General features: G+C 56.6%; 1 protein-coding gene across 1 annotated transcript; it reads right to left on the reverse strand.

Annotated features, from left to right (window-relative positions):
• Positions 1–3,878: 3,878 nt before the first annotated feature.
• Positions 3,879–25,943, reverse strand: VEGFA (vascular endothelial growth factor A). Its single transcript, XM_059401556.1, has 9 exons — positions 25,857–25,943; positions 17,709–18,800; positions 14,605–14,653; positions 11,000–11,196; positions 9,872–9,948; positions 9,528–9,557; positions 7,561–7,632; positions 6,281–6,412; positions 3,879–4,254 (listed from the first exon to the last, which is right to left on the reverse strand). The coding sequence occupies exons 1-9, from the start codon at positions 25,941–25,943 to the stop codon at positions 4,233–4,235; spliced, it is 1,758 nt and encodes a 585-aa protein (XP_059257539.1). The 3' UTR covers positions 3,879–4,232.
• Between the last annotated feature and the right edge of the window lie 422 nt (positions 25,944–26,365).

The raw sequence follows: 26,365 nt of genomic DNA on the forward strand, positions 1-26,365 counted from the left end.
GAGGTACAGCAATGAAGGAAACAGACAAAAAATCTTTGCCCTCACACATTGCCTGCATTCTAGTGGGGGCAGGGGTGGGGCATGAGGGGTGAGGGGAGAGACAGACAAAAGGGAAAGTAAATTTTAGAGCTACCTGGTCCAAAACAGTAGCCACTAGCCAATTGTGTATACTGAGCCCTTGAAATGTGGCTGCTCCCAAATGAGATGCACGATTTAAGAACAAAGCACACATCAGATTCGAAGATTTCACTCAGAAGAAAAGGGAAATCTCTCTTTAATAATTTTTACATTGATTAAATGCTGGAAGTTAGGGTTAAGTAAAATATAGTATTAAAATGAATTTCACCATTTCTTTTGACCTTTTGAAATCTGGCTTCTAGAAAATTCCAAATCACCTATGTAGCTCACAGGGCAGTTCTCCTAGACACCACACTTCTAGGGTGGGTGAGAAGATGGCACATGTTATGGGGAGAAGGGGTGATAAAAGGAGGATCCAAGTGTAGAGTGAGGAAGGGTTGTCAATTGTAAATGAAGTGGTCAAGGTGGCCTCCCTGAGAAGGTAACAAGACTTGAAGGTAAGACAGCCCCCACGTTGCCAGGATTGGAGAAGAGTGCTCTGGGAAGTGGGGACAGCTAGTGCAAAGGCCCTGAGGTGGGAGAGTACCCATAGTCTGAGGAACAGAGAGGCCACAGTAGCTGTTGTTGAGTGGCCAAGGGGGTTCAGAAGTCATAGAATCAGGAAAGTAGAGGCTGCCCAGATGGTACAGGGCCTTTTCAGGCCATTGTAAGGACTTTTATTTTTTTTTACTCTGAGTGAAATAGAGTCTCTGCAGAGTTTTGAGCCAAATGGTGACATGATTTGGCTCACAGTTTCCCAAGCTCACTCTGGCTGTGGTGTGAGAACCAACTTAAAGGGGGTGAGGCTGAAAGAATTAGGGAGCCAGTTCAGAGGCTCCAGCAAATACCCACTTGGGATGAAAAGAGCCCCTATCGCACAGGGCTGTGGTGTGGATTCCGAGTTAACCAATGGAAAGCTCTGTAGGACAGAGACCTGGCCTCCCATCTTCCTCATGCTATAGTCAGGGAAGGCAGAAGTCGCCACCACCCCCTCAGCACCTCCCCCTGGAGGGAGACCACAGTCTCCTTTTGGCCTCCGTGCCTCCTGCCTGCCACAATGCTGGGGTACTCCTTCGAAAACCCCTCAGTTGCTGCTCATCCCTGACAGGCCAGAGGCTCCTGGCATGGCATTGCAAGCTCACTGCGAGCCAGCCCTGCCTCTCCCCTGCCTCCACACCTCACCCCTGCCCACCAGAGTCCCCACTCACACTTTTGCTCATACCGTGCCTTCTGCCTGGGATATCTGCTTCAGCCGTTCCTCCCCTCCCCTCCCTGCTCTATCTTCTCCTACCTGTTCTTCGAGGGGCTACAGAGAAGTAATGTCAGGAGAGGACCCCCAGACTCTGCCACCCCCAATACCCCCCAAGCTGGACAGGTAGCCCCCTCACATGTTATGTATCTTTCTATTCATGGATTTATAGTTTCTGTGACTCCTCAGCCACCCACCCTCACCAGACCCTTGAGGAGTCCTCTACCCTAGCGTAGCCCCATAAATATAGTTTGAGGGAATGAAAGAGAGGCAAGAGGAGGTAGATTTGGAAGCTTTGCTTATAAATGCCAAAGACCTAGACAGTGTCTACCCTCGCCAGGACCACGGGAGAGTAGGCTCTCCACAAGAAGGCGGGGCAGGGAGTCCTCTCAGGGGCCACCAGAGCTGCAGGTCTATCTTCCAAGGGCTCAAGGAACTCCAGGACACACTCTGTAAAATTTAATTACACTCTAGGGTCACAGGGTGCCCGTGAGCACCCCTTGCCACTCCCAGCCTGTTGCAGCCAAGGCCCCATAGCCAACCTTGGCCCTCTCCTGTGCCGTAGGCAACAAGCTCAGACACATGGCCAGTCTCTTCCTCCTCCCAGGGACTAGGCCTGGATCATGCAGTTCCTGAAGGCAGCACTGCTCACTGCAGGCCCTGGCTCCTCTCTAGTGGACTGTTTCTCCCTCCCCCATTGCGGAGCCCCCTCCCCGCACATCATGGCAGAAAGTGGACGGGCCGGCACCTGCTCAGCCAGAATGTAAGTGCTATAACCCCCAGCACAAGAAGGTGGGCCACCCCATCACCTGCACCCCTGGGACCCCTTTCCCAGACCTAAGACAAATGCCATTTTCCCCAAGGGAGGAGGGAAAGGGGGCAGGAGGGAGTCTGGAACAAGGACCCAATGGAGAAGGAGAAACCAGGAGGAGCTTTGAGATCAGAATTAAATTCTTTAATACAAAATGCTTTTTTTAAGATATATCTGTATTTCTTTGTTGTTGTTTAAAAATAAATATGTACTACGGAATATCTCGAAAAACTGTACTAGAGACAAAGATGTGATGTTAATATCTTTTTCCCCCACAATTATTACGGATAAACAGTAGCACCAATAAATAAATGATAACAAATATTAAAATTAAAAAAGGAGAGAGATTTAGTATGTAGAATTCTCTATTTTTTCTTGTTTTGTTTTTACATATAAAAAACAGAATAGCAATGTCTATTTTATCAGAATCACATATATACATAAACATATATATATATATATATACACACACACACACACAAACGCAAGTTGCCAAATATATATATAGTATGTAGATGTATACTGAAACCTTATTTCAAAGGAATGTGTGGTGGGGAGCCAAGGGAAATGGGAGGGCAGAGCTGAGTGTTAGCAAAATTAAATATCTGTTCAGGACAACCTAGTGACTGTCACCCATCGGGGAGCTAGAGATTGGAAACATGAATTTTAAAACACAAAGACCAGTACAAGTAAGCGCAAGAGAGAGCAAGAGAGAGAATACATCTCATAAATAGTTGAAATTAAATATTAACCAAGAATACTGAAAAAAACCCTACTCTTTAATTAAATTAACTGTTTTAATTTCTAATTAAAAAGGAATATTAAATAAGTACCGTATATAAAACACTTTCTCTGCCTCCGTGGTGGGCACGTGGATCCTGCCCTGTCTCTCTGTGCCGCGGGAAGGGTGGGGTCTGGGGACAGGGGAGGGGTGAACCACTCACACACACACAGCCAGGTCTCCTGGGGGGACAGAACTAGTGGTTTCAATGGTCTGAGGACATCAGGCCCTCCAGGGCTGCACCAGGGAAGGGGAACTAGGAGAAGGCCAAGGCAGGAGTCCCCTCCTTTGGAGGACAAGCTGCCGCCAGGAGACCCTTTCCCCACCAATGTCTCTCTTCTTTTCGCCAAGACTTCTGCGGGCAGTGCCCTGGGCCTCTAGGGAGCAAGCGAAGAGCCGGTGAAGGTTGCCCAGTCTCCTGAATCTTCCAGGCAGTGCCCCTGGAGGCAAGATGCCTGTGCAGCAGGCGGAGAGGATCCCCAAAGTACAGTAGTGTCCGGAGGCTCCCCAAACTCCTGGTCAGAACCAGTGTCCTCATCCCTGTACCTGCTGTCTGCCCATTTGACTTGGGGCCAGGGCTGGGTTTGTCGGTGTTCCCAAAAGCAGGCCAAAGTTGCCCCCGTGCCCTGGCCACGCACGTTCCTGGGCAGGGAAGGGGACCCTGGCCTTCCTAAGAGTAGGATTGCAAGATCATGCCAGAGTCTCCCCTCCCATCCTCTTCCCTGTTGGGATCTGGGTAGGGGCATTCTCCTTCCAACTCAAGTCCACAGCAGTCAAATACATCCAGTGAAGACACCAATAACATTAGCAATGTTAATTTAAAAAAAGAGAATATATATATTTTATATATATAAAATATATATATTTATTTTTATATATATATAATATATATATATATTATATATATATATAAATGTATGTATGTGGGTGGGTGTGTCTACAGGAATCCCAGAAATAAAACTCTCTAATCTTCCGGGCTCGGTGATTTAGCAGCAAGAAAATAAAATGGCGATCCAATTCCAAGAGGGACCGTGCTTGGTCACCTGCCCGGGAATGCTTCTGCCGGAGTCGCGCCCTCCGGACCCAAAGTGCTCTGCGCAGAGTCTCCTCTTCCTTCATGTCAGGTTTCTGGATTAAGGATTGTTCTGGTGACAGCGGCGATGGTTGCTGTGGTGGTGGTGGCGGCGTGGTTTCTGTAGTGTTCTGAATCAGGCTTTCCCGGTGAGAGGTCTGGTTCCCGAAACCCTGAGGGAGGCTCCTTCTTCCAGCCCGGCTCACCGCCTGGGCTTGTCACATCTGCGGGAGATGGGAAACAGAGGCTGGGGTCAGGGCCGGCCGTGGGGACGCAGTGGTGAGGCAGGCAGCCTCCCCATCCCAGGAGCTCCGAGTCCCCGGCCAAAGCACCGTGCTGCCTCGAGGAGCCCAGCGTAAGGGGAAAGCCAGCCCTTGCGTCCAGGGCACCCCTCTGCCCTCTAGAGCTTATAGTCTAGTTGAGACAGCACAAGGACACAGGGACATGTCATCAGAGGCAACAAATGAATCCACACTCAAAAGTCCCTCCTTGACATTTAAGAGCTGATGGGGACCAGAGTTAGGCTGAGTTAGTCAGCGAAGAGTGCCCACAGAGAGATGTGCTTCGACTCTGCCTCCTCTGTGGGGCTGGCTGGTGGGAGACAGTGCGGAAAGCACCCTGACGGGGGCTAGGGCCAGCTGAAAGGGAGGGGGCGCCGGCGAGGCGCTGAGGGACACATCTCCCTTTACCATGCCCTCCCTCTGGGCCTCATTTCTTGGGCACGCTGGCCACAGCGGGCACCAGGTACCAGGCAGCTGTGTGACTGACACTGGGGAAGACGGGATCATTTCCTGCACTGCTCCTGCCCACCCAGAGGGGATGCCGAGAGCTTTCGTGTCAGGTCCCGACCCCTGGCACTGATGGCCTTTGCCCTTCTCCACTATGAGAGTTTGGAATAGTTCCTGCCCTTCTCAGAGCCCGGTAATGGCATCCTAAGCCCCAACTTGGGGTCCTGAAACCCCCACATATGGGGGAGGTCACTGGAGGTTAGCATAACTTCCATTAGCCCCAGGTCACTTCCCACACCCCATCCCAGACAGTCTCTCTGCAGAATAATCCCCACAGAAATCCTAAAATGATAAAGCCCTCACTTTCCCCAAAACCCCTAGGGCATGTGGAGACCCCTCACTGGGCCCTAGAGTTAGGCAGAGCCCCAAGGCTAGCACTCACTTTTACTTCCTGTCTTCATGTACCTCCGAGACAGACAGAAGGCTGCACCAAAGCCCCACGGCCTCATCCCCGGTACCCCATGAACATCCACAGCCACAGGAACACGGGGGGGTGGGGAAGGCAGTCACATTTCAAAGACTTTGTTAATGGAGCATCTGGAATGGCTGGGTGGACCCCAACCCTGCGCAGGCATCCCCATAGAAGCCCCCCTGAGTGACACTCAGGCTGGCCCTCCCAGCCTTGGAGCAACAGCCAGACTGGTATAAACACCACCAAAGTCTTCAAAAGATTGCCAGCCAACCTGTCACGGCTCTGTGCTCCTGACCTTACCCCCTGAACTCAGCCATGCATTTGCTTACATGCTGGACACTTTCTAGGTCCCCATTGTGCTCCAAGGACAGAGCTACAGTTGCCTGGAAGGTCCCCCCCCCCCCCCCGGCGAACAAAAGCCAGGCCCTCCCATGGGGCGCTCCTGACCCGCCCATCCTGGAGGCATCTGGAACTAATGTGGGCTGTTTGGGGTTGTCATCGTGACAAGAACGTATTACAGGTTAACTCTCCTAGGATCCCAGTTTCAGAGGGCCTCACCCCTGCCCCATGAAAGACACTGAGGGGATGAGAAGCCCAGCAGTACAGACTTCAGAGGGTGGTGGCAAGGCCCCCAAGAGCCTCTGCAATTTGTAGATGGCAGCACCCCCTCAGACCAAGAAAGGCCCTCCGTATTAGTAGCAGGGTAGTAGTAACCACATCAGGACCAACAGCCACCACAGGACACCGCGGGACCACAGGACACGACACTTAGCCTGCGTCCACACCGTCACATGAAGCCACACCAGGCTACCCCCTCAGGCAACCAGGACAACGTCTGAAGAGGCCCCACCAGGCCAGGCCAGCGCCTGCCACCTCCTGCAGGGGCCTCTCGAGCACAGAAGGCAGCAGTCAGTCACCAGGCAGGCAGCTAGAAGCCGAGCAAGCAGCTGGCCCCCTTGGGTGCGTGTGCGCACCATCTCTCTCTCTCTCTCTCTCTCCCCATCTCTGTGTGAAGCCCCTCTCTGACTCCCTCGCCCTCTGGGAACCAACCTGCAAGTACGTTCGTTTAACTCAAGCTGCCTCGCCTTGCAACGCGAGTCTGTGTTTTTGCAGGAACATTTACACGTCTGCGGATCTTGTACAAACAAATGTTTTCTCCGCTCTGAGCAAGGCCCACAGGGACTGCAAAAAGGCAAAAGGAAAGACATCTAAGCTAGAGCGTCAGCAGAGAGAGAGAAAAAGAGAAAAAAAACAAAAAACAAAAAACCATGCAACACCCCCTAACAGTCCGCAGCTGCACCACCCCCCAGCTCACTGGTCCCCCTGCCCTTCCATGCCCTGGAAGGATCCAAGGGCTGCAGCGGAAGACGGAGAGAGCAGCGAAAAGAGGCAGCACTGGCTAGGAAGCCTGCCTGCAGGAAGAGGCAGGCACAGATGGGCAGAGAGTGCAAGGAGAGGGCCCCCGTAAGGGGGGTGCTATCCCCTGGGGACAAATACAAGTCTTGGGCCACAAGGCCCCAACAGCTACCACCCCAGAAAGAGCACACCTTGACTCTTCACCTGCTGGGGACAGCAATCCGGGCCACCTTCCCTGTGCCAGGGATCGGGCCTGGGCCCCTCCACCAAAGGCAGGCTGAAGGAGGGCACCATGGCAGGCCAAGCCTAGAGGCAGCATCCACAGCCAGGCCACCAGTGGCCGAAGGGCCCACCACAGCCTCCAACCCAGAGGAAGAGCCTCCAAACCTACAAGGAGGTTCCCGTGGGTGCCGTGGGTTGGCCGCATTACAGGGCTCCCCTCCAGAAGCCCCAGGTCCACAAGGATGGGCTGCCGTGCAGTGCCTGACCCCACCCGGCTTCTCTTTCAGCTGACGACAGGCTGCCTCGTGTCATTCGCGCCCCTTCCTTGCGCCACGTCTGCCCACCCCACCACCCTCAGCTTCCAGACAAGTGTGCAAGCCCAAGAGCAGTGGAAACCAGTTGAGTGAGAAGGCACCCGTGCCTGGCACCTGTGCCAAATGGGCCCGCCACCAGTGCCCAGTGGGTGAGGGAAAGGCGGTGCCCAGCCAAGCCAGAGTTCCCCCCTCCCCCCGAATCCTCCGGGACCACTCTGCCCGCCTGCCCACCCATCCGAACCCTGGACCAGCCACGCCACCACCAAGTCTAGCCACTGGTGCCAATTAGTGGAGTGAGAGTGAGAGAGAGCCACTGCGGGGAGAGGCGGAGGAGAGCTGGGGGGAGGCCGGGGGGGCAAGGTTAGGGGTCCCGCCGGCAGGAGTCTGACTGGGGGCCGGGGAGGCTCCAGGCAATGAGACAGCGGAGGCACCACGTACACGCTCCAGGGTTTATACCGGGATTTCTTGCGCTTTCTTTTTTGCCCCTTTCCCTTTCCTCGAATTGATTTTCTGGAAAATAAAAAAACAGAGACAGACAAAGAGAGAGCAAGGGGGAAGGGGAAAGGAAAAGAAGCAACAAGGAGGGCAGGGTTTGGGACGCACTCCCTGGAACAAAGCATCGGAGGCCAGCGGGCTCCAGGAAAGGGCCTGCATATGCACACACACACACACACGCGCGCGCGCGCGCACACGCAGGCTGGGCAGCAGGCATGCCATGGCTCCTTCTTCTCCCTTTGGCCTCCCTGGGGAGGCCAGTCCAGCCTCCAGCAATGCTCTGTTTTGGGAGCAGAGGCTGGGTGGAGGACACAGGACCCAAAGGCCTGGATACTCGTGGCAGCTCCTGGTCCCAGGCAAGGACCTGTCGGCAGGCTCTGGGGCCAGCAACCCTGGGCAGGTTTGACCCTGAAGGTCGGGCAGGGGGCTAAGAGTTTGGAGAGACTGACTTGATGGGGGTAGGAGTCAGGGCCCAGGCTGTGCTCCAGGTACCTTCTGCCTTCATTTCCAAGTGCACTAGCAAAGGGGTCCCTCAGGGCCCTGCCTCCGCAGATCCTGGTGTGGGAGAGCAGCTACCCTGGGAGCTGGCACAGACCCAGGGGCGGCACGTGAAAGGCGCCAGCCTGCCCAGCTATAACCTGGGCCGAGAGGCGGGGATGGGTGTCCTCAGAGCCCCAGGCAGGCGGTAGGGTGGGGTGGGAGTTAGGGAGGCACAGGAGGAGGGGCCTGGGCGTTACTTGGCAGGAAGTCCTCTCCCCAGCCTGTCAAAGCCTGCTACACCATCTCACCAGACTCTCTTCCGAGCCCAGGCGAGCCCCCCACTCTCCCTGTGGGCAAAGCAGACATTTGGGAAATGGGCAAGGGGGGGCAGGCTGAAGCCTGTTCCCCTCAAGGGAACCAGCACTCTCCACACCTGCCAGGCCAGAGGGTGCCCAGAGTGTCTGCCATGGGGGAAGAAATGAGGGGGAAGGGACTGAGGCGAGGGGCAGAACAGCTCCCCTAGAAGAAAGCACTGGGAAGGCAGGAGATCTATACACACAAATACACACTCATTCTCCTCTCTCTCTCTCTCTCTCTCCTTCTCTGAGCCTAGTCTCCGAAATCACTGCTCTGGGAGCAACAGCAATCCTGGAAGTTGGGGACTCAGGGAAGAGGGAAGGGGTTGAGGCCCCAGAGTTTCGGAATCCCCAGAGTTTTAGGGGCAGACGGGATGGTGAGGGAGGGGAGGAAAGGGCACAGTTGCTCTCTCTCATTCTCTTTCCCTGCAGGCTAGTCCCCTTTGCTCACCAGGTCTCAAAGGCCCACTGCCCCCAGACTTGCCCTCCTGCTCCATCCTGACCCAGCCCTCCACACAGAACAACTAGAAGACTCAGAAAATGACCAACTGTCAACTCATTTCTCTCTGGCCAGGGAGGGCTGAGTGGCTCTGACCCACCCTCCTCCTACAGGGCATCACCCAGAAAACATCTCAGCCGGCCCCCAAGTCCAATCACACCACCAGAGCAACCACTGTGAGAGGCCGTCCCCTCTGACACACAGAAGCTGGCCTCTTTGCTACCTGCTCCCTCTCCCCGCTGTGCGTGATGGGAGACTAGAGCAGGCCGGGGAAGCCGAGTCCACATGGCCCCCCAGCACACCAAAACTGCAAGTCCCAGCCAGGAAGAACCTGGAGACCTGGAACGTGTGGTCTCTCCTACAGGAAGCTCCAGGCTCCAGACTGGGGTTTTGCCCCTAATCCTAGAGACATAATCCTCGAGTTTGCTCCAACCCCCTCCTGCCACCACAGGTCTTTGTGAGGCCAACTCCCTGACCCAGTGAAGCCATCAGACCCCCTGAGAGAGGAAGCCAAGAGCCCCAACCAAGATAACCGGCCAAGGAGAGGGAGAGGAGCTAAAGTCATGGCCACTTACTTTTCTTGCCTTGCTCTATCTTTCTTTGGTCTGAAGTGGGCAGAGAAAAAGAAAAGAACAAAACAGAGAAGGATTCAGACGGTGAAGCTGACAAAGGTAGTAACATATTATTCATGACACATCAATGCAGTTTTAATCCCTTTACATAACTCAAACCTTCCAACAACATTATGAGAGACATCCTATGGTTGTGCCCATTTGACAGATGTAGAGACTGAGGCACCATGGAGTAAAATTAAAATGCCCAAGTTTCCACAGTTGCAATGGAAAAACGTCTAACAAGTGGAACATGCTTAGCCCTCCCACTGTCTGCTGAACGAGCCAATCCATGCCTCTGTCCTCACCTGCATTCACATTTGCTGTGCTGTAGGAAACTCATCTCCCCTATGTGCTGGCCTTGATGAGGTTTGATCCGCATAATCTAGAGGGAAAGGAAGCAGATCACAGAGTCAGTGACCCAGCCAGCCATACCCAGATGGGACACCCCGTGGCTCTTGCCACTTAGCACCAAGGGGTTCTACAGAGCAGGGGTGGGGGCAGAGGGAGGAGGGACCTGGGGCTCTACCAGAAAGAGCCTCAGGCCCACCCCCACTCCCCTGACTCCCCGGACCCTGCTGACCTCAAGGAGCCCCCGCTCTTCCTGGGGGCAGGCGTGGCTGCACGGGTTGGCCAGGCTGGGAATGTGAGTCCTGGGTTCTTGCCAGTCCCCGCCCCTCCCCTCCTGTTAGCCCCTCTAGGCCTCACCCTGACCCTTAGTTGCTACCCAAGAGCTACCTTCCCTGGGGTCTCAGAGCTCCCTCCCACCCTGTCCGGCCTGAGATGTGCCCTGTCCCTGGGCAGCAGCAAACGATGTCCTTTGAACACTCTCCATTCGCCAGGCTCATCCAGCACCCCAAACAGAGCCCTCAAGGAGAGGTGCCCTCTTCCTCCAAGAGAAGAGGAGAGGGGTACCTGTCACAGGTATAAGCCCCTCCTGAGCCCAGGGCAAAGGTCAGGGGGGAGGAGGAGGCAGCAGGGACTTATGGGGAACCCCAAACCAGAAAATGCAGGCATCTTTTAACGCAAACGGGCAAGACTCCCCACACCTTGCTGTAACTGACTTAGGGACAGGAGCTGAGCAAGGCAAGTCTGGCTCTCCTCTCAAGAGCTGCCCAGGAGGGACGCCTGGGTGGCTCAGTTGGTTAAGCAGCTGCCTTCGGCTCAGGTCATGATCCCAGCGTCCTGGGATCGAGTCCCACATCGGGCTCCTTGCTCTGCAGGGAGCCTGCTTCTCCCTCTGACTCTGTCTTCCACTCTGTCTGCCTGTGCTCGCTCTCGCTCGCTCTCTCTCTGACAAATAAATAAATAAAATCTTTAAAAAAAAAAAAAAAGAGCTGCCCAGGAAAAGGCCAGGGAGCACCTGTTCCAAAGTCTAACCCCTGCTGCCTCCTGCCCCCGTCCCACCCCCACCCCCACTCCCCACAGATGCCCACCTGCATAGTGATGTTGAACTCCTCAGTGGGCACGCACTCCAGGCCCTCATCATTACAACAGCCCCCACACCGCATCAGGGGCACGCAGGATGGCTTGAAGATGTACTCGATCTCGTCAGGGTACTCCTGGAAGATGTCCACCAGGGTCTCAATGGGACGGCAGTAGCTGCGCTGGTAGACATCCATGAACTTCACCACTGCATGGGATGGGGTGACATGTGAGCCCCGCTGGTCACACAGGAGATGGCCGGCCCCTATCTCCCCCGAGCTTCAGAGGGCAACCCCATGGGGTTCCTGTACCCCTACTGGGGTACCAGCTCTTCCCACACTCTAGCTGAAGTCCCTCCAGTTGTGTGCCTGACATCCTTCCCTAAGCTTTCCACCATGGGCACTGATGATTCCAAAGTGATCACATGAGGCTGTCGGGGTTCTGAGGAAGATGGTCTGCCATATCTGACCCACTGCCTCGCCATGACCACCAAGCCAATTCGTGGGCCAACCTTGACGCCAGGGCACAGTCTGAGGACGAGTATACTTGTCAGGGTTGGGGGGGAGGGGTGATCTAAATTTTCCATGAAAGGAGGAAGAGCCAGCTTGGCAAACCTACTCCCCATTTCCCTACAACTTCTGCCACACGAACCACCATACCAACAACCGCTGAACGAGGACTTATCATAAGGTGGGCATTGTGTGCTGTCACCCCTGGTTTTCATGGCAAATAGTATGAGGTTCCAGTAGAAACCCCATTTTACAAAGGGGGACCTGGAGGTTCGGAGGGGCTGAGGAACTTGCCCCAGGCCCACACTTCCGAACAGCTCTGATCAAAGCCTTCCCAGGACAAATTATGTGGAAGCATGGTGGGGGGAGCACTTTGCCACCTGCCAGACCCCTCCCCAGACACCGGCTGGGGAGGCAGTGAGCATCAGCACAGGGGTCAGGCCTGCCTGGAATCAGCAGGTGGCAGCCGGTGGGCACTCTGCAGGCCTAGCCAGCCCCAATAACCCCGCCCGCCCCAGAGGGCAAACTGCTTGCATCATGGAAAAAACGGTGCTGCTGCCGTTGCAGCTGCAGAGCACTTCTAGAAGCTGATCTGGAGGGAGAGCAGGGTAAAGACAGCTTCCCAGGCTGGCCATGGAGCCTGCGGTGCACTGGAGCATGAAGGGGTAATTCTAGGCCACAGGGGCGGGGTCCTGGAGAACAGATATACTCAGGACCTGGAATGATGGCTCCCAGTTGTGGCCCAGCCTGTCACTCTCCATCACACACACACACACACACACACCCTATTACCACAAAGTAATCCTTTCCCTGAAATGCTCCCCCGGCTACCCCACACGGGAGGAAGAAGTGGCATCCAGGCTGTGAAGAAGTCCCGGCTCTGGCCATGACTTGGTGTGTGACCTTGGGCCAGTCCCTCCCCTCTCTGGCCCTCAGACTGCACATCCATGTAAGTGGGCTGGGCAGATCCTTAAAGACACTGAAACTGAGACTGAAAATGTGGGGGTTTGTATCCCATTTCCAGCCCCGAGAACAGGTGCTCTTTCTCAGCCCAGATAACACAAGGCTTGGAACCTTACCCCCAAGTCATCTGAAGCACAACCCCCTGGCCTGCCTTTCCCCAGGGACTGTGGCTGAGCCTCCTCATCCCTTCAGAGGGTAAAGGAAGATGAACCTGGGTGTTATCTATATAACAGGGAGGTTGAGAACTGGGGGAGCTGAAGGGCAGGGAGGGGAGGGCCACAGGTGTGCAAATAGCAAGGGAGGAGGAAGGGGCTCCCAGCCAGTCCCTGGCCCTGTCTGAGATCTACTACCCCTCTGCAGACAACAGACACAGAATTCTCCTCCAACCTCAAAAGGGTTAAGGTCAAGAACCATCAGAACAGATGAGATCAGGGATCTGAAGAAGCCCTTTTCTAAGCCAAGTCCATATCAAAGAAGATGACTAATCAAGAAATCCTGACCTAGGCGTGCCTGGTGGCTCAGTGGGTTAAGCCTCTGCCTTCAGCTCAGGTCATGATAGCAGGGTCCTGGGATCGAGCCCTTGCACTGGGCTCTCTGCTGGGCGGGGAGCCAGCTTCTCCCCCACCTCACCCCCCGTCTGCTTCTCTGCCTACTTGTGATCTCTGTCAAATAAATTAATAAAATCTTAGGGAAAAAAAAAAAAAAAAGGAAGAAAGAAATCTTGACCTGACACTTCATCATGGTTTGGAACAGAGATGGCCCAGGCTTTGTGGCCCCAACCAGAACAGGAAGAAAGCAGGAAGGTCTGCTCTGGACTGTGGCAGCTGGTAGCTGAGGGTAAAAAGTCACAGACTAGGGATTCCTTGGAAAAGCTCCCTGGAATCCTCAAGGGCCACAGGAGAGAGGTCGAGGGAGCAACTTCACCCATCCCCTTCAGACCCCAGCCACCACCCCCAAAGAAAGCCGGCCAACTTCTGCCCAGGCCATGGACATGCATCAACTCCCACAACAAGCTTTCTTGCTTTTCCTTACTTCTTGAAGACAATCTTGTCCCCAGGAAACAAAGACCATTTGTCTTGCCTCTCCCAGAACACAGAGACCACCGGGAGGCTGATGGGGGGTGGGTGCCCACTGGCAGCCAGGAGCCTCTGGGGGCCACAGGCTGTGGAGTGGCTGGGAAGCCAGGCCCTGGGCCAAGGAAAGAGCTCCTGAGTGAAGAGGGAGATGGAACTAGCTGGACATCACCCCTGCCCAGGGAGTGCCAACACCACCCCTGGCCACCACCCTGGGCCACAGTGGGTTTGGGGCTGGAGAACTGGCCGGGAGGAAGACCTGGGGGGCCTTCCCACCTCAGAGGTGGGGAGTTGGGGGAGTGGCATCAGGCACTTCTCTCCCCAGGCTGGAGCAGAGGCCACATTCAGTGAGGGGGGAGAGCCAGGGCTTCCCTAGAGAAATGGGAGGATCCCTACTCCAAACCACAGGAACAAAAGGCAGGCTGACTCTTAGTTGGGCAGGGGGCGGGGCACCTGGGAGCTATAGCCAGCCCTCTGCTGGCCCAGGAGGGAAGTTCACAGCACCCAAACCTATCCCACCCAGAGGGCAGAGGGAGACAGCAGGGCCTTCTTTCCACCCCCAAAGGAATACAGGCTTTGGGGGCGGGGGTTCTCAGAAAGTTGGGCCCTCTGGACCTCCAGCGCACGCACAGCCAATCTGCTGGACAGCCAGGGGCACAGCCCACTCCACACAGACCCCACAGGTATGACAAGGCTGGGCTGGATGAGACATGACATAGTCTATCCATCCTCCCCTCCGGGCAGGTGGGACAAGGGACACCTCCTGCGACACCTGGGATCTTTGAACACTGTCTTTCTGACCTGTGCTCACTGCTCCCTCTCCAAATAAAATTTTACTGGAAAGACCAGAAGGAAAAGACAGCAAGTTCTATTTCTAACAGAGACCTGAGTAGGAAAGAGAGTCCTCCTAAATGAAGGGTGACTCTCACGGTGCTCCCCTCTTCCCTTCTTGATCCCCATTTCTACACCCCTTCCCCCGACCCATGGCCACAGACTTGAAAGAAAGGGATCGGGCCTCCCCACCCCTCCCCTGGGGAGAGGGATACCCCTCCAAGGGCCAGAGGGACTCACCTTCGTGGGGTTTGTGCTCTCCTTCTGCCATGGGTGCAGCCTGGGACCACTGAGGACAAAACAAAGAGCAAGGCACGGGCATGAGCAGGGATGGAGAGGCCCAGCCACATGCCTGACCAGCAGCCTCTAGCTTCTCTGAGGCTTCTGAGAAGAACAAGGCACCTGCCCGGCTCCCCAGAGCAGAGAGCATGCCCACTGTCCCCTGTGAGTTCCAGTTCGGACAGAAGAGAAAGAATGACCCACTATGGGGGGCATGGGGGAGGGCAGAGAACTGGAAACACAGGAGGAAAATACCAGAATGCTGTGCTGCCTGGGTCCCCACCCCTTCCCCACATTTCCCTCCCCGCCCCTCACTGGCCCACTGCTGAGTTCAGTGAATATTCTCAGCCCCCCTGACTCCCTGGTCCAAAGCCACGGGTAAGTAGTAAGGTCAAACAGGAGGACAAATTTGGAATGGAGCAGGAAGGAAGGACTGGGGGCGAGAAAAACAACATGGTGACCTTCTCCTGCTGACATGACAAATACCAGGGTGAGCTGGTGCTGGGGAAGGAGGAGGGTGCAGAGGAACGAAGGGTGCCAACCACCCTCCCCCATCCAAACTCCTCTGCTCTCCGGAGTTTTCAGCAAACCTTCTCAGGTATATTCAGCAAAGCCACAGGTTGCCTAGAAGGGAAAACCAGGGAGGAAGCCCTGGGGGAGGGCAGAGCCCCATTTCTCCCAGCACACAGACCTCCGGCAGTCAGAATGTACCTCCAAAGCCCGGAGCCTCACACTCCCACCTTGTTCCCTGGTTTCTTCTCCCTCTCACACTGAGGGGGGTTGGGGTCCAGAGTCCCTCTCACCTAGCTCGGCACTTTTCCTCCAATGCAACCAGCAAAGTCTTTATGCCTTAGCACTGCCCAGCCCCTAGGGGGCCCCCTGCACTACCCAGCCTTGAGGCCTCCCCTAGCCCTAGCCATCCCTCCCTACCCCCACCAGATCATTCCTCCCCTCCCCAGAAGCTGTGAAGGTCAACATGCCCAACCATGTGGACCTGACAGCTCTGAGAAGGCAAAGGCTTCTCCCCACCCTTCCAGAGGGCCTCCGATTCTCACCAGCTGCCCACCCCACCTGCCCTTCTTTGGGGACGTATCCCAAGCAGCAGAGACGTACACCAGCCTGTGGAACTGCAGACCCTACTGACAAACTGTCTCCTTCCCACACACCCCCAATGCACCCTGGATCTCCGAGTCTTTCCCCAGGGGCAAGGTCAGATAACAGTTTCCAGGATCCCAGCTGGGCAGCCTCCCACAACAGCTCCCTCAGGGACCCCCAGGGTCTCCACCTTAGCTCCTGGCCCATCTCCGGGATACCCCCTGGTTTCCTTCTGCCCACATTCTCCCTGTGCCCTCCACTCCTCCTGGGCCCCCAGGAGGAAGGGGGACAGAAATTTAACCCCCTCCAAGGCCAGGGGGCACTGGGAGGGGCTGTTCTGGGCAGGGAGGAGCCAGGTGCCCTTCTCTGGGGGCCTCTGAAGGTCACACTGTGGCCAGGCCGCCACTCCTCCCCCTCTCCCTCCCCCCCCAACTAGGAGGCCTGGAGCCAAGGCCTTTGTGCCAGGGTCTGAGGCACCCAGGGTGCAGCAGGGACCCCAGCCCATTTCTTTCTCTCTGCCTCTCTCCAAGGGGAGTCTCTGTGACCCAGGAAGGTGTAAGGGAAAAGTGTCAAGGACCCCTTAGGTGGTTCTGAGAAGCGAGTTGGGTGGGCAAGTTTTAGAGTTCCAAAAAACCACCTGCTCCTGCTTGGACACCCCATTTCACCAGGACAAAGTGTGTTTGCAAGGCTAGAAGAGCTCCTTCCAAAAGGGGTGGGGGGCGGGGGGGAAGCTGGTCCGACAATGCCCATGTTACAGCAAATTTTAACCCATTTTCCCAAAAAGTGTAAAGTGGGGTAATGACACTCTTTTCATTCCTACCTTAGGCCACCCCCATAAAAGCTAAAGCACGGCTCGGAAGTGTGGGGGAGGGGAGCAAAGCAGACTGTCACCAAGTGGGGACTTTAGGTAGTCTGACAAAGCACCAGGGTGGACCCCTGCAACCTGACCTCTGACAGCGATCATTCTGTCCCTGGCCTCTGGGGTCGGAGAGGGGTTACATGGGTCTTCTCAGCAGAGGGGAGTAAAAAATAAAAGGGTGGCAGGGGTTTCTCTCCGCGTCAGGGAGGAAATGGGGAAAGGGCATCAAGAAATCCGTCCCAGCACAGGAAGGGACTAGGGGCTGGGGACAGTGGAAAAGACGTATGGGGTGGCTCTCCGCGTCCCCCGGCTAGGGATACCTCGAGAGGTCACCTTCCCGCGGAGGGCCGGTGGGGGGAGGGGCGCCGCTCGCCGCCCGGGTCTCCCCGCTCGGGGCCGCCGAGGCTCGGGGAACACGCGGCCGGCCAGGCCCGGGCTGATGTAATCGGCTCCGCGCCGCGCGCGCCCGGCCGGGCGGGGGAGGGCGGGCACCGAGCTGGCCGCGAGCGGGAACGGGCGGGGGTGCCTCCGCGCAGGTGGCCCGGCGGAGACCGGGGGTCCCCTCGGCAATCCACCCCGAAACTTTTCTCAAACTCGTGGCGAGGGCCTAAGAGATCGAGCGCCAATGACAGCAAGCCCCCTCTCTCTCGCCCGCGCCCTGCCCCCTCCACGCTCTCTGCCCTCCCTCGGTCCAAGGTCCGGGCACCCCCCTGTCCACTGGGCTCCGGCTCCCGCCCCCGCTGCCCGGACTTCCAGTTTGTCCGGGACCAGCGGCCAGGAGCAAACTTCAGCTGCCCGCGGCAGCGCAAGCCCAGCCCCCTCGGCCTCCTCCTCTGGCTCCCGCCCTCCGCTGGTCGGCCCAGATCGTACGTGCGGTGACTCTGGTGGGTGGGCAGGGCCCGCGTGGGCGGTGAGATTCTATCCCGGTGCCCTCCCACCTAGCGCGCGCCCCCTCCCCCTAAATGTACGAGGATCGAGGGGGAAGCCACGCGCCCAGTGCCCAAGGACCCGCGTGGGGTACGGAGCCCCCACGCGCGCGCTCGCACGCACGTCCCCAGCCGGGAGAGGCGCTCGCAGCGGCCCGCGACGCCTGGTGGGCACGGCCGCTTACCTTGGCATGGTGGAGGTAGAGCAGCAAGGCAAGGCTCCAATGCACCCAAGAGAGCAGAAAGTTCATGGTTTCGGAGGCCCGGCCGGAGCCGGCGCGGCTCGCGCTCCCTCTCCGGCTCGGGCTGCGGGGCGGCCCGCTCTCTTCGGCGCCTAGGCGGTCTCCTCTTCCTCCTGAAGCCGAGGCCCGGGCCAGGGCCTGGGGCGCGCGCGCGGCTGGAGCACTGTCTGCGCACACAGCCGCCTCACCCGTCCATGAGCCCGGCTTCCGAGCTCCAAGTCGCCACCGCGGCCCCCTCGCCTCCTTCTCTTCTTCTTCCTCCTCCCCCTCCTCCGACTGCGGCTCCTCCCGGCCCGAGCTAGCACTTCTCCCGGTTCCGCTCGGCTCGGCTGCCCCGGCACGGACCACGGCTCCTCCGGAGCGGGAACAACCCAGAAGTTGGACGAAAAGTTTCACTGCAACGCCGCGAACCCCGACCCCCTCCACCCCGCCTCCAGGCGCGGGCTCCGGCTCTTGCCCGCGGCTCGTCGCCGCGTCCACCCTCGGCCGCCCGCCGGGGAGGAGGTGGGAGTTGGGGCGGGGGGCGGTGTCTGTCTGTCTGTCCGTCAGCGCTGCTGGTCCGATGCGGGATCCCGAGGGGGAGGGCTCACGCCGCGCTCTGGCGGTCACCCCCAAAAGCAGGTCACTCACTTTGACCCTGTCCCTGTCGTTGCTCGCTTCGCCCGCGCGCGCTCTCTGACCCCGTCTCTCTCTCTCTTCCTCGACTTCTCTTCTGGAGCTCTTGCTACCTCTTTCTTCTCTCTGCAGGTTTCCAAAATCCGAAGTGATTGGGGGAAGTAAAGGAGCGATCTCCCCAAACGGTCGGCCCGATTTTAGCGGGGAATGGGAAGCAAAAAATAAATTAAAACGGGAAAGAATGTGGATTTTTAAATTGCTGAAGAAAAAAAGAGGAGGGTAAACCCTGGAAAAATGAATATCAAATTCCAGTGCGGAGACCCCTGGCCGGTGACCCCGCCGGTTCGTCCGCCTCGCCGCTGCGCCTCGCGACCCAGCGCCGCTGCCGCCGGTTGCACTCGCCCCCCGCGCCGCGGCCTCCTAGCAGCCTGCCCCAAGCCTCTGCGCTCCCTACCACTAGCGGCCGCTTAAAATAGGCTAAGCCCCGCCTTTGGCACGCCCTGGGGCGGGGTCAGGCCCAGTGTCTTAGCCTCTCCGACCGCTCCGCACGCCCCTTGGGCCTTCCCGGGGGACGTGTAGCAAAGCCTGCCCCCCTCCCCCGGCCAGTGAAGGGGAAGCTCGACCCCCACCTAGGTCCACAGCCTGAAAATTGCCCAGCCCCGCTTTGCCCAGACACACACACGCCCGCGCCGTTTTGGGGGGAAGGGTACAGGGAAGTGAGGTTATGTGCGGACAGGGCTAGGGAGCTATTCCTTCTTTACTGGGAATATTGGAGGGAGGGGGGGCTCTGGGCGGGCAGACCAGGGCGTGACCCCTGGTCTTCTCCCCACTCCAGCACTCTCAGTCCGCCCCCCCACACACACACAACACACACGCACACTGACACACACACGCGTCCTCGCTCTCACTCAGACGCCGCTTTCCCAAGTTCACCCAGCTTCCCTGTGGTAGCCGAGCGCCCCCTAGTGACTACTGCCTGCACACCCCCAGCTCGGGCTCAAAGAGGGAATGGGCTCTGGGAAGAGGGTGGAGGGAGACTAACCCCGATCCCATTTCTGACCTCCCAAACAGAGGCATGTTTGGGACTCGAATCGACCCACGGGCAGAGAGCCCGATGCTGGGCACAGGAGGCATGACGTATCCGTGTGGACAATGTGCCTATCTGGCCTGCTGACATCAGAGTGAGCTACAGCCAAAGGACTGGGGTGACTGGGGTCCTTTGGGAAGTGTCCAGGGAAGCTTCCTTGGGGGAAATTATTTGGCACCAGGTTTGTAAGACTGAAAATGGGAAGCCGTGTGGTTCTGGGTTAGTCAGTGGCCCAGAGGGAAGAGGACCTGTTGGAGCCCACGTATGCACTGTGGAGTCTGGCAGAGCCCAAAGGGAGAGGCAGCCCGGCAGACAGAAGCCCTTGTTCCTGCTCTACCCCCACCCCCCAGATGTTGCCAGGGAACTGAGGCCAGGGGGCTGGTGGGGGCGGATGGAGGCCAGGGCCTGAGTGATGATTCAAACCTACTCACCAACACTAAGGAACGTCTGTAGGCCAGCTGCCCAGAGCTCCCAGGAGGCTGGGGGCCAAAGCTTCTTTCTATCAGCCCCAGCCCAGCCTCTCAGCTCATCTTCTGAACAGAATTGGGGTTCCTCCTCAGGACTTCTAGACCCCCCAGTGTCCCTTGCCCACTTCTACTGACTGGGAGCCTCTCTCCTCTTTCCCCCAATTCCCCCCACCCCACACTGGCTCCCTTCAAAGCCCCCTTTTCCCCAACTCCTCTGGTCTTCCCTAAGTGCTCCCCGAGGCCCCCACCCCACCCTTGGATATAGGAACCAGCCTGGAAAAATTCCTGGTTGGGCTTTGACCCAGCAGCTCCCAGGTTCCCCCAGGGAACAAAGAGGGGGCTCTGATACCTGAGGGAAGAGAGGGACCAACCAGTCTCATTTTTCATCCAGATCCAGCCAGGGCCTGGCCCAGGACTGATGTAGCCTCTGTGGGTGTCTGGGCCGAGAGCGGGAATGCCACAATTTCCCCCAAATTGACCCAAACAATCCAGGAAGGTTACTCAGCCAACCCCTTGCCTCGGCACATGGCCCTGCGGTTGGGTGAGGGTGCTAGGTCACCTCTTTAGGAGCCCAGTTCCACGGGAGTGGCGTCCTGAGGCTCCTATGAGCAGAGGGGCTGCCCCCCCCCACCCCATTCTACCCTTTGCATCACCCATGCCTCCAGTCCTGCCTGTACCACCTGACAAGCTCCCCAGCAGCAAGGACAAGGTCTTTTTCCAGTTACTAAACGTTTATTTGCTGGCTCAGGGGGCCCTCCTCCCAGGCAAGCCTTCTTACCTAGGCTCCATGCTCCAAGCTGCTGCATGGGAGATGGAAGGAAAGCCATTAAACCTCCTCCTTCCAACCTGGTCCGCATGTAGCACCACCAGAGCCCAAGATGTGGGTACTTTGGTAAGCCCCCCCCCCCCATCCCTGCCCTGGAGCAGGCAGAGCGAGGACTGAGGCTCCCAGCAGCAGGAGCAGGGGCTCACGCTGGCCCCCTCCACCGCATCCCTCCTCAACTCAGCCTTGCTTGACCCCCAAGAGGCCAAAAGAGGAAAAGATCCTGAAGTTGAGAGGAGAGTGGAGGGGTTCCAAGGAAAGGTGGCTGTCAATTGCCGCTATAACCCCAGGGCTTTCCCCAACCTGAACCAAACAACCCCCTCGGTGGTGTTAAGTAAGGTGTGTCTTGGCTACCTACTCAGCTACCCCCTCTGTGTGCTTGGCCCAGAACCAAGGGAAGGAGGGAGCAGAATTGCATCCTGGCCTGAGAGACTTTGGAGCATCTTGCTCTGCCCCCACTCCTACCCCTCATTTCAGAGACAAGCTGTTGGCAACTCCTCCGAGGATAGTTGCTTCTGGACACTATCGCCCAGTGTGGTGTCACCGGCTTTCCCAACAATACACTATCCTGACAGATAACACCCAGCCAATGCCCATATTGCCATCAAACTGAGAGCCCAACACACCTGGGTCTTCCAGAAAGGGGACAGAAAGCACGTGGAATCGGGAACACCAATCAACAATCACAAGACCACATTGTGTCTCTCTAGTACCCTCTCCTCCCACAGACTTAATCCCCCGGACAGGGGTCATGGTCCCCTCCAAGGGCATCCTCAACCCCACTCGGAGGACTCAGGACCAGGGCCCCCTCAGCTTAGGGCTCGGAAGCAGTTCTACAGGAGCCAAGGAAGGGGAAGGTGTTCCAGGTGAGGGGGAAGTGGGGAGAAGGTGGGGGTGGGGGGTAAGGAGCGGGAAAGGTAGCCAGGAGCCAGCCATGGCCCCAGACAAAGGAAGTAGTAACAGGCCCAAGGCGCAATAGTTGTTCCTTGTCCTAATGACCTATCACTTGGATGTTCAGGGAAGCCCTTGCCTGTGTGGGTGTGGGCGGTTAACCTCCAAACCCATGGAGGAAGGGACAGAGCCCCTCCAAAGAATGGCTCATTCTTGCCATTGTCTTAGCATTTCTCCAGGTGGTTTTGCCGTGGAGAAGAATGATCTCCTCCCTCACACAGTCCCCTGACACCCCAGGCACCTAGCTGGACACAGATCTGATCCACTGGAAAGGCAGGAATACAAACCTCACTGAATTGGTGGAGAGAGAATTGGGTTGGCTCCCTTCAATTCGCTGTCCCTGGCTGCTGGTCTATCTCTCCCTACTCTGTCTCTGTCTCTCTCTGGTGCCAACACTTCCCCGCCTCCCGCCCCCCACCCCCGGTCTCTCCCTCAAGGAAGAAGGGCCTCTTTTTCCTCCTGCCAGCTTCCAGTCCCCATCTGGATCTGGATCTTTGACTTGGGATAATGATGGGCAAAGATGCTGATTGGTAATGAGACTAGAGGCTGACTCCCCCAGAGAAGCCCGGCAGGAAAAGGGGAGGGAAGAGGGATGGCGAACAAGCAGGAGAAGGGGCAGACGGGCAGGGCAGGGTCGCTGTCTGCGGGAGCCAACCCTAGTCCTTTATCAGCTGAGTCTCTGCCTGGCCCTTACAGACCTCTGTTTAATCCCCTAAAGCCGAGCTGTCTCCCTGGATTGCTTCTCCCTGACAGCCCCAGACATGCTCACTTCTTGAGATCCCCAGTCTTGGCTACCCCTCAAAGTCTGACCACCCCCCTGCCCATTGCTGCCCCTGGTCACACACACACACTGAGTCTTGGAGGGAGTCCCTGTCCTGGGAAGAGGTGGTAGCTAGGGTCCTAGAGCTGTATTCTCCCTTCAGACCTGGGCCCTGCCTGGGAGCTGAGCCTCGTTCCAGCCGTGGATCTTTCCCGAGGCCCAGCAGGCACCAGGCACCGTGCCAACGCTGTAGGAGATACAGGACAGTGAACACTATGGGGGCTTTGGATCCAAATGGACCCAAGTGGCATTCCTGGCTGCCACTCTTTAGCTGAGTGACCTGGGGCAAGTGACTCAACCTCTCTGACCCCCCTGATTCCCTTGTCTGTAAGATAGGAGTGAAAATGCCGCCCATGGACAGGTATACACACAGCCACAGGTGAGGTGGGAAAGCGGCCCAAAGAGAGGCCCAAGGTGCTATGAGGGTACCAAGGCAGAGCAGTCAGACTGGCTGGGATGGGCCTCAAGAAGGGTTTGCTGCAGGAGGTAGCACGGGACATTTATACCATAAGCAAGTATTAAACTCAGCCCAGGAGCCTTGTGTTGGCTCGGCCCAGGGGCTGCCACAATGTGGAAGGGGCTCTCTGTCCAGAGGAACCAAACAGTAAACAGAAAATGGAAGCTCTGAGCGGGGGGCACATGATTGCTGGTGGTAGAGGAAGGTTTCCTAGAGGAGATGGCACATGAGCATAGAGGGAAGAGAGGCAGTTTTGCCCACTGCATGGAAAGGGATTTTAAAAAACAGGCAGGGGAAGTAAGGTCTGGAGGATTCTGAGGCCCACCACACCTCTGGGGGTGATAGAGACTCTGAGGTTAGGCAGGACCGGGGATTAGGGCTTCTACAGAAACATTCCCAGTCAAAGCCCACAGGGACAATGCTACTCCCTCAGGGGGTGAGCCCCACGTGGGTTTCCCCGCCCTCTGGGACAGGATGTCTCTGCCAGAGAATTTAAACAAACAAGCAGACACCAGACGTAGGTCCAGCTTGCTGGTGAGCACCACTATTGTTTGCAGGGAAGCAGAGAGGCAGAGGACAGAGGACACCGGCCTATGACAAGCACAGGGCCACTCAGCTGCAGCAGGGCACAAAGTAGAAAGAAGTTTTCTTTAGCTTTGTCCCTTCCCTAGCCCCCAATAGGTGCCCAGAGGTCTGGTCTCCCATCTGTCCATCACAGACAAGTGGAAACCTGGAAACAGCACTGGGAGGTTGCGGGGGAGGAGGAGTCAAGGCTGCTGCATGCCATGTGACCTTGGCCAAGTCAGTCCCCTTTTTGGACCTCAGAATCCTCCTAGATAAGAGCAGGAGGTTACACCCCCTAAACTTTAAGGCTCTGTAACCCTCCATCAAACACTCCAGCTGAGATCACTGATAGGAAATGTCACATCTTCCGGGGGTCTGTGTATTTCAAAAGGCTTCTGGAGAGGACAATGCTTAACTCAAAGATGGATGAAAACAGGGGCCCTGGCACCAAGTGGGGGAGGGGAGATGTGGTTCCAGGGAATCCCTCAAATCCCAGCAGGTCAGAACAGCTTTCTCTCTTACCTAGGGGACCAGAACCTCTGTCCTTTTTAAAAAGACAGTGGCAGGGTACCTGGGTGGCTCAGTGGGTTGGGCCTCTGCTTTCTACTCGGGTCGTGGTCTCAGGGTCTGGGATCGAGTCCCGCATCGGGCTCCCTGCTCAGCGGGGAGCCTGCTTCCCTCTCTCTGCCTGTCTCTCTGCCTACTTGTGGTCTCTCTCAAATAAATAAAAAAGCTTTAAAAAAAATAAAAAATAAAAAGACACTGGCCTAGTGAATCCTCATTGTGAAAAGCCCTCACCAGCTACCCTGCCCCATCCCTACACCCACATGGTGTGATGGAAAAAGCCGGACAGTCTGGACTCCATCTTGGTTCACCACTTCCAAGCCAGGAGACTTGGACAAATCTCATCATTTGCCTGATCCTTGATTTCCTCATCTGTAAAATAGGAGTTGGGGTGCTTTACCACCCAGAGTTGTGAGAAGATAAATGGAGGCTATGAATACAAGCAAAGCTCTAGTGGACATTGTCATATGCATGTTACTACCCTTCCCTTTCTCTGTCCCTGCCCCCAGGAGTGAGTAAACTCTCAAGAGAATGCCAACTCACTACCATCTCCATAAAGGCAAACAGAAGGATTAGAGAAATAGGTTTATCCCATCCCTCTGTAAAAACAAAAACAAACACAACAAAAACAAAAACAAGGGATGCCTGGGTGGCTCAGCAGGTTAAGGGTTAAGCGTCTGCCTTCTTTCTGCTCAGGTCATGATCCTAGGGTCCTGGGATCCAGTCCCACATTGGGCTCCCTGCCCAGCAGGGCGCCTGATTCTCCCTCTGCCTGCTGCTCCCCCTGCTTATGCTCAATCTCTCTGTAACTTTAAAAAAAAAAAAATTAAAAACAAAAACAAAAGGGAAGATGGAGGGAAGGAAGGGAGGGAGGAAGGAAAGAAGAGAGGAGGGAAGGAATCACACAGTGCTTGCATAGATGACTAGGGCTGGAGGATATGTGGCCTGGGCCCTTCTTTAGCCTTTCTTCAGAGCCATTGCATCACCAGGTTGTCACTGAGTTGGCTACACTGTAGGTTCCTTCAGGGAAATCCTAGGGCGGAAAAAAAGAGGCAGGTATCCAAGCGCCCCCCGGCCTCTTAGCAAGAAGTGACCCTTCCCACCTCCCTCAGGGACCCTCTGAGCCTGGACCAACAGCTTGGCCCATGATCCAGCCCCCCCCCGCCCGTGTGGTTCACAAAGATAAAGCCGGTTAATGATTGGTCCCCTGAGAGGAGTCACCCCACCATCCTGCCTGCCTTCCCAGACCTAGAAGTGCAGGGCCTACCACAGGGAGTGGTCCCCACAGCTCCCAGGAGCAGCTTGGCCTAACAGCCTCAAGAAAATCAGCGAAGCAGACAATGAGTCAAGAGGTCTCCATGTCAGGAGAACATCAGACCCGGTTCCTAGGAGCCTAGGGAGCCCCTAAGAGGCTGGGCAGGTGGGGGAGGTAGGCACCACACACCCGGTTTTATCTGCCATATTGATTGGAGTTTCTCTTGAGATTTCTTCTGAAGAAAACACTCCACGACTAAAGAAGTTTGAAAATACCATCCCTGGCCAGATGAGCAGAATGAGGCCCAGAGCTGTCCAAAGCCCTATACCTCCCTGGAGGCAAGACCCAAACTCAGATCTCTTGAACTCACAGCTCGGTGCCCCTTCTATTTCTCCAAAGGCTAGTGAATCCCTTCACTGGGGCACAGCACTGAGCCAGATGCCTTTGGAGGAAGTAGGGCTTCTGCCCCCAGGAGTTGACTGGCTCACTGGGAAGCCAGGCAGTGCCGGGGAGGGGGGCTGGCTGAGGTGTCGCATGTATCTGTAGCAGGTCAGCTGCTGGGCCCAGGACTTCATCCTTTGCTTCTCCTTCCCACGTGGAGAGGTCTCAGCAATCCCTCATTCCAGGCCGTGCCCTGCTGAGGGCACAGCTTGTATGAACCATGACCTCCTGGGGTCCCCTGGAGAGGTCGCCCTGCCTATATCTCCCTGGATGTCAGCCCATTCCGTTGGACCTCTATCCTTCCGAAACACAGCTAGAAGCATCAGGAGAGGTGAGGTAGGCCAGGTTCCGGACTGTCGTGTCTGCTGCCAGTGTCCCCAAGTCCCAGGACCTGGCCCCCGTCAACTCCATGGGGACTGGTCTCCACCACCCCACTGAGAGTGATGGTCAAAATATTGAGCACCCATTATGGTTCACATAAAGCTGGGGGCAGAGGCCAGACCACCATAAACACCACAGGTTCTGGACTGTGGGGAGACCCAGGGGACTCAGGAAG

This window comes from Mustela nigripes, chromosome 5 (assembly GCF_022355385.1).
Source record: "Mustela nigripes isolate SB6536 chromosome 5, MUSNIG.SB6536, whole genome shotgun sequence".
Taxonomy (NCBI): domain Eukaryota; kingdom Metazoa; phylum Chordata; class Mammalia; order Carnivora; family Mustelidae; genus Mustela; species Mustela nigripes.